The following is a 19,586-nucleotide window of genomic DNA, read 5'->3' as shown; positions in this document are numbered from 1 at the left end:
ATGGCTCATCATAATTTATTTTATGTTAAAATGTACAGCTTTTTTTTGTTTGTTTTTGTTTTTTGTTTTTTTTGAAGTAACTGACTAAAAAGATAACAGATAAATACAAGAGTGTCGCTGGCTCCTATTTTATACAAGGATTACGCCTCTCCTGCTTGGCCCTTACTGTCACCCTGTACAGGTACAAAGGCTACAAAAAAGGAAGCAATATAAACAGACACAAATAACTTTTTTGCTTTTTTACATGCGATTTGTAAGCTTAGTTTAAGCTATTCACAAGCTACTTCTCTATTTTTCCTTAAAAAATAACTCCAATATTTTATAAAGATAGAAAAATCTACAGATGGAATGAAAATGTAAAGTTAGAGGCATTTCCATAAAATAGCAACTTTACACCAAATTCACTATTTTTTTAAATTCTGCCAAGTATTTGGACATATATGAAATGTTTCAAAACCTGACAGATAAACACTGAGATATGCTTCATTCAATAAACAGAAGTCTGCATTTATAAAACAGAAAGCTGCCTTTTTCCCCAAAGAAATCTGTCACCAAAATGGAAAAGGGTCTCAACTTTACACCAAACATTTAGCAATAAAACCCTTTTGACTAACCAAATGGGAATAGCCTTTATAGCTCTTTACAGTTTTATAATTAACAAAAATATAGTTTTTTTTTAAACCCTCAAATTAGGGCACCCTAATCAAGGCAAAAAACTTAAGAAATGGCTTACTGTTAGCACAACACTTGTACAGTACTACAAAATGCACTGTCACTAACAAAGACATTAGCGGCATGCTGAAGTGTCACCTTAAACAAAATATACAATAACTGAAATGCTAAAGGCATTTACATGGAGTGGACAGGGAAGGAAAAAAAAAAGCTCTAGGTTCAATATTAAAACAGATAATCTGGGGGCTTGATATCCACATTGTTTAATGGAAGCAGGCACAACCAGTGGCTGCCTCCAAACTGTAGTCCAGAGAGGCCTTCCTTTGCAGAGAATGTCATATAAAAGTAACAGAAACAAAGGTACCAAAAAAGAAAGAGGAAAAAAAGAAAAACAACTTGTATAAGGCTTTCTGCTGCATACAGCTTTTTTTTTTTTTTAAATAAATGGTGCCAACAAATGTTTTTGCATTCACACCAATTGCTGGTTTTGAAATCGTACTCTTCAAAGGTATTTGTGCAGATCAATCCAATAGTGACGCCCAGTGGGTCTCGTGGACTGCCCAAGGTGTCTACCTTCTCATGTAGGACCCATTGAGAGATTGTTTGGACATGCCTGTGTTCATGTAGCCGTGGTGTCCAGGGGCTGTGTACATCATATTACTGTGAGGCGGGGTCTGCATTGGTTGCTGGGCATATGGCTGGGTTCCCATCATGCCCATCTGCATCTGCATAGGGTACTGGGGAGTTTGATTCATGTAGCCATGATTGCTGTGATAGCCACTGTTCATCATTGGCTGGGACATGCTGTACCCATTAATGGCATTGAGAGTGTTCATGTTCATATTCACAGAATTGACATTGTAGGCTGGGGCTGGCATCAGGTTCACACTCATGTTCATGCCTCTTTGCATTGTTAAAGTCCGTGCAGGACCCTGCATGGCTACAGTCTGGGAACGCCCATAGATTTGTGACTGATGGGTGGCAGCGGCTGGTGACAGAGATGCCGACTTGGTTCTCATGGAGACATGGCCCTTGCTGGCAATCTGAGTTTGCAGTCTTTGGCTGTGGGAGATGCCAATATTTGATGCAGCCATGTTCCGCTGCAAAAGAGGCGGCGGCAGATTCATTGGAGGAGGAGTCAGGTTGGGGGGTGGGGTCATGGTAGCTTGTGCTTGGGGTCCCCCAGGGACGGAGTGTGGAGACTGAGAAAGCTGAACAAGCCCTGTGTTACTTAATGGTGTGGACAAAGAGGCACTGTTTGCATAGGAAGTCACAGCAGCGGAATGGCTGTAAGGCAATGAATGATCAATAAGTGTATTAGTTAACTGCTGCAGTTTGGCAAGGCTGAAGGTGGCAGATGGCTGTGGGTAGTGCCCAGCCCCAAAATCACTTTGACCCATTCGCTCATATAAGCCAATGTTGGCGTTGCCTGTCTCGGGGATGTCAGCCAGCTGCATCGGTGGGGTGAAGTTAGCAGCCATGCTACACTGAGCCAGCTGCTGGCTGCTGCTTGGAGGCCTCTCCACCACACAGCCTTGGGGAGACTTGACGCTGCAGGTTGGGGGAGAGCTGATGCTGGTTTGCTGCAGCATGCTGCAGCTCCCGCTGATGTTGGACATCTGCTGGGTGACAGCACAGCTGCTCTGTGTCAGATTGCTAGAGGTGAGGTTGCTATAGGAGCAGCTGTTCTGTGAAGAGCCATTTCCACAAATGCTGCCACCCATGGTAGAATCATAGCTGCTTGGATTTTCGTAGTTCTCCGTTGTGCTCTCAATACTGCCCAGGTCGCTAAATCCACTATCTACAACTTGCTGTGAGTGATCTGAAACTGATGGGACATCCATCATTGGACTGGTTTCCATGTTCTGCAGAGATGGCACTGAGATGGCGCTCTGATCTGGGCTGATTTGGGCATAGCTGCTCTCTAGGGCAGGAACACTGGGACTATTGACAGAACGAACTGACTGGCCAGGATGGGAATGAATGGATGAAACTGGGCTACTGTGATCTGACTGTTGGCAATCGTCCAGTGTGGCAGCGATTTGTGGACTTTGGTCTGCGTGAGTGTAGTTTTGTAGGCTTCTACAGGCCTCTTGAGTCTCGGCACAATCCTGAAAGGTGTCATCCTGTTCCCTGTTCTCCTGGGTCAAGGACTGAACTGCCTGAACAGTCTCTGAGTCGATTTCCATGGTGGCTGTGTTTCCCTCTTTGAACTCAGAATCCACTTCGCTGTTCTTTTGGTCCTGCTTCTGTGTCTGTTCTTCTGGGGGCTCCTCATCAGACTCAGGTGCATTTTCAGTATCCCCAGCAAGCTCCTTAGGCTCACTGTTACATGAAGCTGCAAGGTCAACCCCACAGTCCATCAGGACCTCTGGATTCGAATGACTAGGCTGGACACTAAGGTCTAAAAAAGCCTCCTGGTTTTCTAGGACTTCTTTGAAGGTTTCCCTTGGGAGTTCTTCCTTCTCCACTTCGGCAGACTCCATGTGACTGTCATCTTCATCATCCGCATCATGATCCTCGTTGTGAGATGGCTCTTCATCCTCCTCTTCTTCCTCTTCATGATCATCCAAATGCACGGTGTCTTCTTTATCCATGGCGATTTCTGGTTCCTCTTTTTCCTGACTTTTAGCACTATCCTGGTTTTTTTCTATAGTTTCTTCTTCTTCTTCCTCCTCCTCTTCTTCCTCTTCCTCTTCCTCCTCCTCCTCTTCCTCCTCCTCTTCTTCTTCCTCAGGTTTGATGAGATCCTCGTCTGGTTTTTCGCCTGGTGATTTATTTGGACTTACAGGTGCACACATTTCTTCCTTTCTGTTTCCATCCCGAGGCAGCAGGGCTTCCACAGTCTCCCTCACCTCCTCCCCAATCCTGATGGGTGTGGGACTAGTTTTGTCTTCTGAAATCTCCTTCTGCTCTTCCACTGTGACCTGGTCATCAGGTTCCATGGGCGTTTCTGGTGGAGTATACAGATTCAGTTTAAATCCGGTCTTCCTCTCTTTGTTTTGCCTCCACTTAGAAAGACCACGCTTTGTTCCTTTTGGCCATACTTGTTTGCACTTTAGAGGTTCAGGATTGTCTTTGCTCCCTTCTTTCAAGTTACTTGCATCATCATCTATTTTGTCTTAGTGGAGAGACAGAAAGGGGAAGGAAGACAAGCAAAGTTTTAGAAAGCATAGCCATGGACAACTTGAATTCCTTCCTCTAACTTAATTAGCCAGCACTGCTTTCAATTTAGCATTTTAAAAGCTGATGGTCAAGATAATCAAGACTAATGTAGAATAATATTGTTGCATAAATCAAATAAATAACTTAGGCCTGGGAAAACATCCGAGTTTAACAAACAAGACATTCTATGATGTGAAAGCCCTGAGTTCTACAACATTAAAAAAAAAGAAAATGAAATGAACTTGAACATTTAGAAAGTAAGAAATACAGGGGAATGGAATTAATGCTAGCTTATATGCAAATCATCACTACACTAGAAAAATAACTAGAAGAATAATTCCTATATCTATCCTGAGGAAATCAACTTTTGTGGGTATTTACTCGATTTAAATGATCTCAAGATGACATTATTTAATTTTCTTTGAATGTTTTCTCTGGCATAAAAATAAACTGTGTACCTCTGAAACAAATGAATAAATAACTAGATACACAAAACACAAATGTATCTGTGAATCATCATTTTTAGGATTATCTTTTTTTCTTTTTCCCTTTGACAGTACAAGGAATTGAACCCAGAGGCTTTTTACACATGCTTTGAGCTAAATCCATAGCCTTTTTAAAGTTGTATTTTGAGACAAGGTCTCACTAAGTTGTCCAGGCTGCCCTGGAACTTGTGATCCTCTGGCCTCTGCTTCCCAAGTAGCTGGGATTATAGACATGTGTCACCATGCGTGGCTTAGGATCATCATTTTTGCATGATATAACAACCTACAATACAATTACCATGCAATTACTGAATACTGAAAATACAGGTATTCTTTTCATCTCTCTGTCCACATTATATTTGGGATCAGTTTATGTCTCAACTGGAAGATTTGAAATACAAAAACAATTAGAAACACACTGTGATTGCAAAGTTCATTTTAGTTCAGGTAACCTTATTTTTCTGTGTCCATATGCACATGATTATAAATAAATATGTTTATATAAATATGCGCAAACAAATAAATACATGAAAATATATTTACACACACACAAAATAATAAATAAACATATAAAATACCCACGTCTTAACTTCTTTAGAAGATTGAAGACCACACTAATCCCCTAAAGTAAATGGCCAATTTAAAGGGAAAGCTCTATAAAGAGCAATAGTCTTACTAGAAATTCTCTTTTTGGCTAGATACAGTGGCTCACTCTCCAGCCATTTAGGAGGCTGAGGCAGGAGGATAAAAAGTTTGAGGACAGCATTGGCAACACAGCAAGACCTTGTCTCAAAAAATAAAAAAAGGAAGAGCTGGGAAGGTAGCTCAGTGACAGAGCATCCCTGAGTTCAATCCTCAGTACTCCTCTGCTCCCAACCCCTGGCAAAAACAAAACAAAAAAATTAACAATAACAATAACAAAAAACAAAAGCATCAAACACTATTTTGGAGAACAAAAATAAGATCTAACAACTGAGGAAGAGAGATCCTTCGTGCCAGAATGGAGTGATTTCTAATCCAGTCAGTGCCAGGCAGGGTCAGCTTTAGCTCGTTTACATAATAAAAGGACTGCATATAAACTTACCTGCCAGCATGTTATGTTGAAATTAACTAATTGAAAAAAACATATTAGATGTAGAATGATCTTGGCTGGAAGTGCCAAGTACTGGGCCTGAGTTGTCAAGTTGAGATGTTCAGATAATTTTCTTTATATTCATAATGGCAATATGGCCATACCAATGACCACAGAATCCACATTCTTACTCTACATGCTACTGATCCTACCAGTAATTTTTTTTTTTGGTGGGGGGCAGTGGGGGGAGTTACTGGGGATTTAACCCAGGAGAGCTTTATCACTGAGCTACATCCCCAGTCCTTTTTATTTTCCATTTTGCAACAGGGTTTCCCTAAGTTGCTGAGGGCCTTGTTAAATTGCTGAGATTGGCCTCAACCTGCTATCCTCCTGCTTTAGTCTCAAGTTGCTGAGATTATAGGTATGTGCCACACACCTGGCAGTCCTACTAGCTTTTGTAGGAATACCTCCCTAAATCAGAAGATGAATTTTCAGAGGGAACAAGATCCAGAAAGGTATAATATAGCCACAAAGGATTCCTAAAAGTCAGTAGCACAAAGTGGAGAAGAAAGGCAATGATAATTCACCTACTGACTCCTGAGAAGATAGCTAGGAAGTGGAAGTAAATCTCAATCTCCACACACACAAAGGAGCTCTCAGTCTGCAGTCTGATGCTGTTTATGTGTTCATTTGTTTAAAGAAACAAAAGTAAAGGGCTTGGTCTCTCTATACCCAGGGTTAAGATGTCTTTCTCTCAGCAAATATTGTATGCCAATTATAGTGTTCCTGTTGAAGTAAGGAAGTCAAGAAGGTGCTAACTTGGGTTCTTAAAACTAACTTTTCAAATGCTAGAGTGCAACCTGTGGTTCCCAGGCAAATGAGATGGTTTGTTCCCAGACTGGAACAAATTTTAGATGGAGTCATTTCAGCTGAAGAGAAATGATCCTTATAAAGCCTCATGATTCAGCTGGGAGTACAAGTGCCCAAACTGAGTGCTTTTAAACAGCACAAAGACAATTCAATGGTAGTTTGGTAAGTTTTTTAGAGGATGAGGAAAGGATATCCATGTCAACTTCAGAGGAAAAACTATTTCCTGATTTCTATATTATCCAATATTATCAAAGCTAATATTGATGGTGTGGATAAGTTCATATGATTCTTGATCATAATATCCTCAGATACTACTGATGAGTAAGATGTACCTCTAGTTTACTAATAACTGTTTTCTAGGAAAGGAATTATTCTCATTCAATTCCCACACTGATGATAATATATACCCTGATTTCTACAACATTAAATGAAGAAAAGTACCTGTTAGAATCAAGGAAATGCAGTGTGTTTCTTATTGACAGACTTCAAATTTTTTGAAGCTAAGCCAGTTTCTGGAAAGACAAACCCACCCACAGGAACATTCTGGTCTTAGTAGTTGTTAACATAAAATCCCACTGCAGGGAGAAAGGACAGATGAGCACTTATTTCAGGTGTGATGATATGACCTCCCAGATGCCTTTAGTATTACTCCAGGAGCAAGTCAGACTAACAGTCGTAGGGTAAGGTTTTTATAACCCGCTACTTACTTCTACATGGGTCAGCATTCTTAAAGCAATGATTGTCTTTTCCTTCCTCTTCCTCTGTTTGTCTTTTCTTCCCAGGCTGATGTTGGAATGCTTTTCTCAGAACTGGCTTCCTGCCATCTTCTTCCACTTCGATCTCACAGGTAGGCTCCAGCTGCGGCATTGGCCTCTCTTCATCTGAGTTGTCAAAGGGCTCATTCAGTACTTCTGTCGTCTCAGAAATGGTCTCGGTTGTTACACTGCTGTTGATCCTCCTGCGTTTACGACCCCTTTTCTTCTTTAGTACAAAAGGCCTCTGAAATTAATTCCAAACATAATACATAAGAGCTCATGAGAAATTAAATGGTTGTGTCGATATGCAGCAAACATGTATTGAAAATGCGCCTGAGAATCTTGCACGTAAAGACTTCTGTAAATGCCTTTGTACTTAACCTTCCATTTGATGTTTAACATCCCTCTCGGGCTACAACTACAGAGGCAAGTGTTTTCCAAATAAAACAGTTGTTTACTCAAGCAGATGCTTCAAGAGGGCACATCCTAGCAGCTTGACTGTATATTTTAAAAGCTAAGCTTTGTTATTCTAGCATGTTTTTTCCAAGTGGTACTTGTTGGCTTCAATATCCTAAACATCATAGATCTTTTTTAGGGCACCATGAACCCCAATGTTTCTTTAATGTTGCAATAATTAACTAGCCACTGAGTCACTCATTTAATACTTGGTAAATGTTCAAGGGACAACTACTACATGCAAAATACCAGGGAAAACATGATGGTGTACAACACTGGCTTACTTGTCCCATTTCATAGGACTTCAAGAACTATGAAAAGGGAGGAAGAAAAGGGTACTCCAAGAAAGTATTATTCTCCTGCTTAAAAAGCCCATAAAGTTGTGTACTGGTAGCTGCTAAACAATTGATAATTCTGCTAAATATTTTAATATGAAAGGCAGCTAAAAAAGACAGATTTCTATTCTCCATGTAAGACATAAAAATATTTCTTCTATTTGTACTATAGTTTGGCACAAATGACTCCAAAATCGTAATAAAAATGTTTTCCAAAGTGAAAAAGTATTTAATAATACAAAATTTAAATAAAGGAATAACAAGTAGATTTGCTGTTAAAATGTAATCTGTCAATAATGAGTCCCCAAATTGTTGGAAATAAACTGCAAAGAAAGGTTCAACAAATCTGGTTAAAAGCCAACCTCTAGATCTGGGAGTATAGCTCAATGGTAGAGCTCTTGCCTATCATGGGCAAGGACCTGGGTTCAGTCCCCAGTTTAAAAAAAAAAAAAAATGAAAAAGCCAACCTTCAGGTAAATTGTATCCAAAAATTATTGTCTTACATTTTTAATGCTTTGAATGTTCTTGACAAACACACATAGGCCTGTTAATCATATTCTGTAATTTAACATTTGTGGTTATTAATCACCCTCCCGTCTGCCTGCCCTCCCAAACCACTTGAATTTTCCCAAACAGAAGTGTAGAAAATATAAAATAACTGATTTCCTTAAGGTTGAGTCCATTTATATGGTAGTCCACGTCATGCCTTGGATGATTCTGGGTTGTGATATTTTTAGGACAAGTTTCTCTTGTTATATACATAATGAGAATGAATGCATTCTCCTTTAAGAAATTAAAACATTATTCAGAAGCTTGAAGTCTACTTCATGGATGTTCCTTATTACCACCTCTCCACAGCTACCCTCCCACTAGTTGCCAGGGTTAGAAGAAAGCACTGATCTGGGAGTTAGAGTGGCAAGCTGCCTGACAGACACTACATAGCAGTGGCCTTGGAGCAGAGACTTACCTTGTATCTTTTGTTATCTCTATTTGTTTTGGCTTTACTAACAAAACCAGACAGATACTGCTTACAAAGATATCAGATCTGGGAAAGCAATTACCTAAAAAATCAATTGTTTACTTTCTATACTACTGGAGATGAGATGGTATAATTTAGAAAAACCACCAGGCTACTAAGATATGAGGAATTTCATTAATGTGCCATAGACCACAGATGCAAAACATCAGCCCAAAGGGCCCCAAATACCTTCTAACAATTCTATGCTGAGAACAAGAGAGAAGCAGCAGCAAGAGCACTGGGCTTTGAATGAGCTCTTGGACTCCTTAGGCTTTGAAAGGTGGTTGAAGTGCTCTCTGGGGCCCCTTTTCTTTCTCATAACTGGATTCTACTCTTGCAGACCAGCAGGTGGCAGTGACTACTAGACTAGGAAGCTGGCCTGTCCCTGGCCTTAGCACCAGTAGACACAATCATGACTGTAAGATAATTGATTATGATATCCAATCAGTGAGACTGGTACACTGAAACTACATCTAAAGTAGAGAGTGAAACAAATACATATTGTTGGCAATGACAAAGAAGATTTGACTGAAAGCTGCTCAGACTGAAATCTAAATAGCACATACCTTTCTCTTTATGGCAACTGACTGTGGTTTAGTCAATCGTGGGGGAGAGCTTTGAATATTTTCTTCTTCCTCTTCCTCATCTTCCTCCTCTTCCTCCTCATCTTCTTCCTCTTCTTCCTCTTCCTCCTCCTCTTCCTCCTCCTCCTCCTCCTCCTCCTCACTGCTCTCTTTAGATAGCTCCATCAATTGCCCTCGTTCGCCTGCCACTGGCCGGCTCTCCGGGGAATGCAAATATTTATTTTTTGATTGTACTTTTGCAGGTGATTGCCTACTGTTAGCTCTAGATGACAGGATTTCTTGCTCCTCCTTTTCCCAGCAGCTAGCTTGTTCCATTAGCCGCTCAGCCTAAAGGGAAGAGTAAAAATGGCGGCTGGTGAGAGGGAAGTTATGTAGCCAGAGCCTCTAAGGATCAATGGCAAAGGGTCTCTAAGTGGGTTCTGATCAGGACAGTTAGCCAGCCAAGCAAATTCCAGCTGCATCATCTCAGGACCCTTAGCATCAGTTAGGATAACAAATCAAAGAAGATTGGGTTTCATGGGATATTTAGCAGTATTAATGATGCAGCGAATTGATTTGAGTCCTTTATCACTACATTACATGCTCACTGGCATGGAGCACTTTAAGCAAGTTCATAAACACAAAGAATCGATTGGCATTGCAGCCTTGGAGCTCAGCACCAAATCTGATCTGATTACATGCTGTCAGTAGTGAAAAATGCTGCTTTGTGATCAATGATAAATGTTTCATTTTTCATACTCAATTCAATAAAATTATCATGTCTTACCATGCAACCTCAGTTAGGATAAATTAGTGCCATATCATTTCACAAGCTCTCTATATTTCCAAGCCTTTGACAATGATGTTAATAATTTTCTTGGTTTAAGAGAGCTCTAAGATTGAAGTTACACAACTTAGGATGATGAAGTCAATCATTACCTCTTTTTCGGCTTCTCGCTCTTCTTCCGAAACTGCAGCATTAGAAATTAAAATTGGGGTCCACCTCAGACTCTCTGGATCAAGTTCATTGGTTCGGGAACAGGTTTTCAGCTTTTCCATGTGGCCCAATATCAACTTTTCCCTTCTAATGATGACAAATCTATAATGTGATAAGGCAGAACAAATCACAATCAAAAACTAAAATTTCACTTCATCTTCACACACTGATATACTAATGCTAACACTGTGTGGGTTAGGGGAAAAAAATAAGAAAACACATCAATGAAAGGGTAGAATAAATTGAAATACAAACAGCAAAAAGATCATTTCATGATTTCTTTATGAAAAAACTTCTGATAATATCACTAAGGAACCACTGATTTTTTTTTTTTTTTACATTTTTTAGTTGGACACACGATATCTTTGTTTAATTAATTTATTTATTTTTTATGTGGTGCTGAGAATCGAACCCAGTGCCTCATGCGCGTGAGGCAAGCACTCAACCACTGAGCTACAACTCTAGCCCCAGAACCTCTGATTTTTAACTGGAATACATGTGCTAGGGAACCTCTCCAGTATGAGGTGTTTGAGAGATAGTGTAATGTCCAGGGCCTGGGGACTGACCTGCCATCTCTCTTGTCAATCATGTGGAGGTGCTGCAGAGTGGTGGCGATGTCATGTGGGCACATGCCCGTGGCTCTGCTAATCGCCTTGATGCTGATGTGCCTCTCATGGTGGTGGTAGAGGTATTCTAAGATGACGCTCTTCCAATAGGCCAGGTAGGAGAGTCGGCCCAGATCAGAGAGTGGTTTTTCAGGAGACCCTGCTTGGCCTTCTCTTCTAGAAAGCAAATAGCCTAGGGCAAAAAAAGCAAAGGGCCACTCACTGTGGTGTTTCCAGAGCTAGGAACAGGAGCCACCAGAAATAATACAAGTAGCAACAAGGTAAAAACATCACATCAGTGAAGTTCATCTTTTTATATGTGCAGCCTCTTCCCAGTTACAGTGATCTGATCCCTAGGAAGTTTATGCTTCTGAATCTTATGTAGTGGCACCATAAGTCAATTCATGCAGCCAGCAGTAGCATTCCAAACACATCGTGACATATTTAACAAAGACTGAAAGTTAGGACTGAAGACATTACTTCTGGTAAGTTTCAACATCTAAGTCTCCTGCAACCTTTAAATTCCTTCAAAACTCAATGTCAGGCGCTTACTCAGAAATCCTGTTGAGGGACCACCCCAAACATTAATGGGCAAGTTGTTTTCCACAGGAAGGACGTAACGACCCTTTGACAGCTGGGTCTTAATAAACAAGAAGGGCCTCCGTTGACTTAGAGTCTATATTGCCTGTTACGTTTAACTAGCGTTTAACTAGCCGGGTGATCTGAAGCTCTCTTTTAGGACTAATAAAAGAACGCCTTTCAAGTCAACCCTGCAACTGACACTGGCTCCACTAGCTCTATTTTCACCTCTTTCATGGAAATTAATTTGTAATCCAAACTCAGAATGTTGTCCTAACAAATTAAAAAAACACACACAAACACACACACACACAAAGAAAAACAAACAAAAATAACTCCTTGAACTATTTCACTCATACTCTGAAAATCCCTGAGCCTGTTAAGCTTTTGAAGGCATTCTACAGCTTTACTGTGAAGGTTCCTTGGCAAAGCAACTTTGAAATGAGAAAAACTTTAAATCCACTTGAAGGTAATGAATGAAAGCTGGCGGCTGTCGTGGTAATTAAGAGCCACTTATGGAATGGAGAAGAAATGCGGTAAACTAATGATGTCTACCTTGCTCTAATTATCTATTTCAACAGCCTCACCTTCATGAACTTCCTAAATTTAAACAAACATCAACCACATACAGTAGGTGGCAGCAATTACAAAATCATGCTGCTCTGTAAACCACCCAAATCGTCAGCATTTTTTCTTCTTTATCTACATTTTCAAAATGGCTGCATTCTCAAGAATTTTCTCAATTTTAGTTTTTTGTTACAAGGAGAAATCAATGGCTCTGATGCATATTGCTGCCTCTCAAAAATCACTGTAAATAATGCAGAAATATAGAACAAGAAATTCAACCTGGACCCCATAGGGGTATAATCACAGCATTTTGCATCTTGATAGCTTTAATCTGAATGCCATTAAAAAGAACAGTCATAAATTCAACATTAGGTTTTTCTGAAGTCTTTTGACTTATTTGTCTCTTTAATTCATGTTTAAGAGTAAAGTATTTTATTGAATGCAAACAAGCACCACAACATTTCACAGTCAAACCACTGTCGACGTCACCCGGCTCCAGACTGAGGCTTTCAACAGCAGTGTCAGGAATGCTAACATCAATGGCTGCTGTGCCGAAGCCAGCCCATATCATGCCCTATCAACACAGGAAAGAGCACTTTCTCTGTGGTCAGAGTACTAAGGGAGCCCAAATCTCAGAACACAGATAATTGGCACATCCGTCACCTGCCTCCTAAGTGCTTGGCCCATGCTGAGAAATGTACTCAGTCAGCTGGAAGTCCCAGCTCTTTACTCCTGGTGGTGGTGGTAGGGGGGAACCATAGAACCATGGATAAGGAACTGCTTGCTGTCCGTCCATGAGACCCCACAATTAAAAGTCCCCTGCAGTGGCTATGGAAGTCCTTAGGCCCTCACGGGTTCTTATCTGAACTCCACAGAAAGCCTCCCTTTAAGCTTGGCAGAAGGATGGATATCTGTACAACCAAGAGATTCAGAAGGTGGTCCTGAGCCTTCCCTATCTTACACTCCCCGTTACAAAGGGCTACCTTACCCAGGAAGCCTGTGTTCTTTGTTTTGTCTACCCTTCCCACCGTCCTTACTCTAAGCCCCCACCCCCCATTTTACCTAGACGTTCCCGTTTTTCACCTGAAGGTTGAACAGATATACCTTATCAGGGCCTGGGCTAAATGGGTGAGACCACTGAAGCTGACAGGCAACTGGGGTCTTAGGGAACATTTAGGTACAAACCTTTCAGCACCTGCTGGTTCTAGCACATTAAATGGCTGTCTCCTGAGACATTCTTTAGACAACAACTGTAGCCTGTGGCTGACACTGCCACGGGAGTCCAGGTGACCAGCACACTGAGTCCATTGGTCTTTCCCAGCAAACACCCTCCTAGTTTGCAAGCAAGGATAGGGATGAAGTGGGGAAACTACCAACACATGCCAAGGGGACACTTTCCTAGGTGCCCGAGAAAAACAACTGGAAACCCAAACTCCAAAAATCAGAACACATCAGGCGGGTTTTCAGGAATGATGTGCACCAACACTGTAGACTACACAAGGACTGTCTGAAGGCTCCTCTTGGATTCGAGAGACCATCAAGGAATTCAAAACTGGTGGGAAGAAAGGACACTTCTGAAAAGAGTCATCTTGAAGTCAAAGTCTCCTCCTGAAGGAGGAAGCTTTGGGTTTAAATAAATTCCACCAGAACAATCAAAATGACCACAGATATATTCCTTATTCCTTACTAGTTAAGGGAAATCACTTGTAATTTGTTAATCTACATAGTATAGAAGAAAAGGGTGTTGGATCTACTCTGTTGTGCACTAGATTGATGGAAGTTAGAATCCAAATGTTACCTGCAGCAGGCACCTGCCTTTACAGAGGCTGCAGCTGCTGGCACTTTACTACTGACATTCATAACATGGGATTTTAAATAATTTTGTTTCTTCCTACTTTTTCTAGGCTCTTCAAAGAAAAATTATGATATAGCCTATTGACAGAATAATTTTTGGTAAGAACATTTTACTTATTGAGTAATTATAGAGGTGTGGTGGTTTAAGTTACAGCTCTTAAATTTAACTTACCAAAAAGATTCCAAATAATTGATCTAAGATGCAGGGAAATAAAAAGCACTTATCTTGGAAGCCGGTGTATTATCCTGAAGCATCTGAAACAAGTACAATACACCCCTGGTGAATAGATTCCCATGGCGCGCTAACACCTCTCCTTAACTCAGGATACTTTCAATCAGAAAGCCTCAGCTACTCCTGGGGAAACCTAGCTAATTCAGATGGAAAACAAAGTGATATGTAGAGGACAAATCCCAGTAGCTGCAGTATAATTAATCGCTGGTGAAATTATTCCCTTGAACTCGCCTGTGAGCCAGGGGTGCTGGAGAACAGCACTTACTCGTGAGTAGGAGCTTGTAATTGAAAACCGAGTGGCCCATAAACCCCTCACCTACATCAACTATTTTGAAGCTGGCTTCCTTATTTGCTTCACAGGAACTACTTAACCAGGGGAAAGTGAGGTCTGAGTGTTGGTTTCAGAACCACACACTTAATTAAAAAAAAAAAATTATCAAGGTGTCTGTTTGAAGAGACAGAAGAACAATGTGATCTCTACAAGGAGGAAGCATTTTAAGCTATACTGCATGGGACCCAGGTGTACCTCACTTCTGTTGAGGCTGACCTACTTGCCAATTCTCATGTTACCAGCCCTGATCCCCTGGGTTTGAAATGGTTAACTTCCTGGGTGGGGGGGGGGAGAGAGAGAGAGAGAGAGAGAGATGAAAAAAAAATTTTTTTTTTAAAGTGGCAGAGAGTTGCTTTCATGTAGCCAGGTAGATTATGATAAGAAAGAAACAATACAGTCAAGGTCAAGATTTGTTTTTGAAGGCCCAAATCCTCAAATTAACTTAACTCCCAGCATAATAACTGAAAAGTTAATCCTCATTTATATGAAAATTCCTTGCTTTTAAAAGAATGATAGTCAAGATTGTAGAGTGGACCAAAAATAGAACACTGTTCTTACACAAGACTGTGGATATGGAGAAGGGTACACCTTACAATGGTGGCCATCCTTCATCCTTGCATGCCTCCATCTTCTACTACCTGAAACCAAGCCATATGAACTTCCTTAAACCCCAAAGTGTAAACTTTGGCAAGCTACTCACTCCCAACTCCCATCTGTCTGGATTATGTGAGTTCAGGGTCGCCAGCTGCTTTTAGGAGAAGATAATCTTTGAGGATTACACACCTTTCATCAGACACCTGTTTAGCTCAGCATACCCTGGTGAAAGGCCCTATCAGTAGACAGCACTGAGACACCAGACCAAGGATTTATGGTAACTCTTGAGCAGAGGAAATCTGATGACTCTAACCATGTAGTTTATGCTTGGAGAGATGGCGATTCGCTGGTCTATGCTCATCTGTTACTGGTTTCCAGGGGTGAGCAGCACTGTGACCAAGTGGATGAATGAATGGCATTTTAGCAGTTCAAATTCTTGACAGGCTATCTATGTCTCCTTGTTTAAATTTTGTGGTGATTTTGCAATTAGTGCAGAATGAAGCTGAGCCCTAGCTCTCAGTGTTTTAAGAGAAGAGCGTGCTCTAAATGATCTTTGACCTGTCTAAAATCTTATGCTTTCTATTTATTAGAGGATACATACAGATGCCTCCCTGGTAAAAATGGACATTTTGAAAAAAGTATTTTTTAATTTAAGTTATTGGTTTTAAAACTGGAAGTTTAAGACATCTTTCCTATAATCCAATGGGCCTAGTATAATTATGTAACAACCTGAATAAATACTGCTTCTCAAGATCCCAAAGTGTGTTCTTTCAGACCCACAGCATTAGCATCACCTGAAATCTTCTAGAACTATTAATTTTTAGACTAGATGGGGAGACTGAAGATTCACAAGTGGGTAAGATCTCACCTGGCTCCAAGCTGGTAGAGAACCGGAGAATAGACTCTCCAACAACAGACTGAAAGTTAGTAGAGGCCATTGAGTGGCTAAATTGCCCATCCTATGTACTATGCTTGTGCTTCTAACCTACATTGTGCAAACAAATCATTCTTGCTAACACATGAATCCTGATTCAGTAGGTTTTGGGGAATGTCCCAAAAGTACGTATGTAATTCCAACAAGTTCCCATATCACGAGCCATACTTGAACAGCAAGGGTTCTAGGACAAGAACCAATTGGTTCTTGGAAATCTTGATCTAGGACCACATCACATTTTAAAGTTCTTTATGATTCTGAAGAACCTTTGTTTATACTGGCTATAACTACTGATTTTACTGAGAAATGACAAATACTTGTTAAGGAAAATAGTGACAAGACAGGCAATGATTTACATTTTTTAAAACCTCTTCAATGTCTGGTTTGAGACCTGAATGGAATCCAGGGCCCTCCATGCACCAGCCATGTGACTTTGGGTAATTTATTGAGTCTCTCCGTGGTGGTCAGGATCCTCCTCTGTAATGTGCAGATAATAATCACACTTATTTCTTACAGTTGTAAGAATGAAATAAGTTAAACAGTGTTTGGCCTATTACAGTAGCCCTGTATTAGCATTGGCTTTTATTAGTATTTAGCAAATTCAATGAATGAAATCTCAAGGTGATCACCTGGGCAACCAAATATCCTTAATGTAGGGGAAAGAAAGAAAATTTGGATGGAAGAAAGGAGGCAAATTGCTTTATACAGTCAGATTGAGAGGAGTTACCCTCCTTGTCCTACTTTTACATGAGGTTATCTGAAACCCATCCCACTCCCTTGGTCAGAAGTTCCTCTACCATGCCTTTCTCTTCTTCCCCATTTCCAGTTAACCAACCAAATATAAATTAAATTAATGGAAGGAAGAGGCCATGAAAAAAAAAAAAACCCTGCTTTAGGAATATTCTCAAGGAATTAGCTTAGGCAAGTTAGCTTTTAAGTCCTTGATTTCCAGGACTATCCTTAGGAAATAGCAATCCCTTCAGATTACAATAATAATGACTGCTTAGGGTTTCTGCAGAACCCAGAGATAGGCCAAGACATATGTAACAAAGGCCCCACTATTCTAAAAGACTCAAGTGTGACCCTAGGAAAATGGCATAAGCCAGTGAAATGCAGGGAGTCAGAGGATCTTCAGGGAAGGACAGCTATCCACCCTGGGTCACATCCCTGGCTTCTTCTCTAAGCCTCTCTCTCTCTAAGATGTCTCTTCTCAAAGACCCCTCATGTTCCCTCACACTGAGTGCACTGACCACTGTAATGTTGAGTTTCGCTTCAATTATGTGGAGGGGGCTGCAGGTCTTTCTTACTCCGCCTGCCCCATCCCTCCAAGCCCACTCCAGGGAGGGATGGCATTTCTTTAACTCCTCTCAGAGGGAAGTGTGTGGTAGGGGCATGTGATGCATGTGTGTGCTGAGCTTATAGACTATGCTAGGGTATACCAGATGGTTTCCACAGTTCTGTGGGTAGCTGTAGACTCCCTTGAAGAGACAGGGTGGTCAATCTGCATGTCAGTCACAGAGGGAAAAGGTAAATGTTCAGATAGAAAACAGGGCATCAGGCGGCAGGAAAGGGGACTCCCTTCCCTCTGTGGTGCCTGTATGTTGAGGGGTTGAACATCCACAAATATGCTCCTGAGTTGGGTAGCCAGGGTAACACCTGCCACGTGGGAGCAGGCTGAGGACCAGAGACAAAACCCTGCAACACAGCCACATGCCAAAGATGAGTCAATGGTATTTTTATAACTGATAATATAATTCAGTGGGAATGTGTCCCTTCATTCCTTCTATTTTAATCCTCTAGTTTAACCCATGGTTCTCAATAGAATCACTTGGGGGCTTTAAAAAAACTAGAGATGTGTGTCACGCTGAACCTCAAACTCTTGCCTATATCAGGCCAGTTGGGTTTCAGATACATTATGAGTTACTTTAAAGAAAGGACATTGGGGAGTATACTTAAAGGCCAGAATATTAAAGTGGGTAGAGCACCAATCCTTCTCCATTTCTGTCATCCCAAAGGGGCGTGATGACAGCAGTGGTGTCTAATGAGAGACCAAAGCAGAAGATGAAGCTTGGGGAAATGGAGACTTGGAGTTGAGTAATGGGAGAAGGGTGATCATCAATAAAGACAGCTCTGTAATACGTTTCATAGTTTCATTCAGCAAAACCTTCAGCTGAGATGCAGGTGTTTATGTATAGTATGTCATCACAGGCAAGGCCCTGCCTGGTCTAGTCTATTAAAATAATTTATTTTTTAAAGAAGATGATCAATTATGAAACAGATCTGTTCCACCAATTTCCTTGTTAGGAAAATTGAGATATCCACAACACAGGACAAAATGGTGATGGAACAAGAGATGCTACACTCTTGTCAATACCACTCATGTCCAAACTAAAATCACTGGGAAAGCAGGCAGTTTGTAAAAAATGTTTACTTAAATATATTTGGGATGTAACTAAATTGCTTATGAAGCCAATTCCCTATCATAAATCTAATAAAGCTCTGATTTGTGATTCAGAGGCATTTCCATGAGGCGATGGTGAAGCACCAGTACCATCATTTTCAATGCAACAGAAATTAGAAGTAATTTGGCAATTAAAAATTTTTTCTTCTCTTACAGACAGGCATAAGTCCACGTTAGAGATTCCACCTGAAAAACTACTTCAGAAAATAATCTGATTCTTTACTTCATACCTGTAAAAAAAAAAAGCATCTTAAAAAAGCTGCCCCTTGACTTTACAACCCTACTGAAATATGGATAAAAGTTTCACGTTAATTTACAAAATCTGATAACAAGCAATTACCATTGAAAAGTTAGTGGATTTCAAACTCATCATTAAATTCATACACACTTTGTGAATAAAGTATCTGTTCTAAGCAAAAGATTACGTATACTTACAGCACTTCACCTGTAAGACCATTTCCTATAGCTAAACTCCGCAACTGGATTTATCCTTTAGCAAATTTCTAAAAGCAAAGCTGGAGCTTCTTTTGTACATTTTTATAGGTCTGGGGTTCTGCAGAGCAACTGAGATAGTTCATTTTACTATCTAGTTGTCTGGGTCTAATCCTACCAAAAGACTAGGGTTGTTGGGGACAGGGGTACATTTATACCATTGAGGATGCTGTCACTGATTTCAGAGCCAGGCCCTGGAAGACAGGATGGCTGGAAGAGTAATTTTCCCACAAGTCCCTTAATATACTGTGTGTGTGTGTGTGTTTACCAGCTGTAATTTTCAAAAATAGGACAAAGCATGTTGTAATTCCAATTTTGGAAGACGAGCTTTTTCACACAGGAAACACAAACATACAGCGAGATGGAAGAAAGAAAAAAGTGGATATACAAATCTCTTTAAAATTTTTCTTTGTTTTGAAACAAGGTACATTTCAAAAGGGAGTTGTCAGTCTTTGAAACAACTTTCTAAAATCAAAATACAGCCCTGATCTTACTAAGCAACTACTGTTGAAAATGTAAGGCTGAGAAACATCTCTAAATTGTCCTCAG

The 19,586-nt window shown here is 40.6% G+C and overlaps 1 protein-coding gene across 4 annotated transcripts in view; it reads right to left on the bottom strand.

The window, feature by feature from the left end:
• KAT6B (lysine acetyltransferase 6B) overlaps positions 1-19,586 on the bottom strand; it is a 190,195-nt gene continuing 170,609 nt past the window's right edge. For all 4 annotated transcript variants that reach the window (XM_081267040.1, XM_081267039.1, XM_081267041.1 and 1 more), the window contains exons 14-18: positions 10,955-11,186; positions 10,331-10,490; positions 9,395-9,739; positions 6,972-7,263; positions 1-3,793 (exon numbers count right to left, since the gene is read on the bottom strand). In XM_081267040.1, the coding sequence (XP_081123166.1) occupies positions 1,242-3,793; positions 6,972-7,263; positions 9,395-9,739; positions 10,331-10,490; positions 10,955-11,186 (3,581 nt within the window). In that variant the 3' untranslated portion in view covers positions 1-1,241. The remainder of the gene's footprint in view (positions 3,794-6,971; positions 7,264-9,394; positions 9,740-10,330; positions 10,491-10,954; positions 11,187-19,586) is intronic.

This window comes from Spermophilus citellus, assembly GCF_964194105.1.
Source record: "Spermophilus citellus genome assembly, chromosome: 15".
In the NCBI taxonomy this organism is placed as follows: domain Eukaryota; kingdom Metazoa; phylum Chordata; class Mammalia; order Rodentia; family Sciuridae; genus Spermophilus; species Spermophilus citellus.
This window is presented reverse-complemented; position numbering and strand designations above follow the sequence as displayed.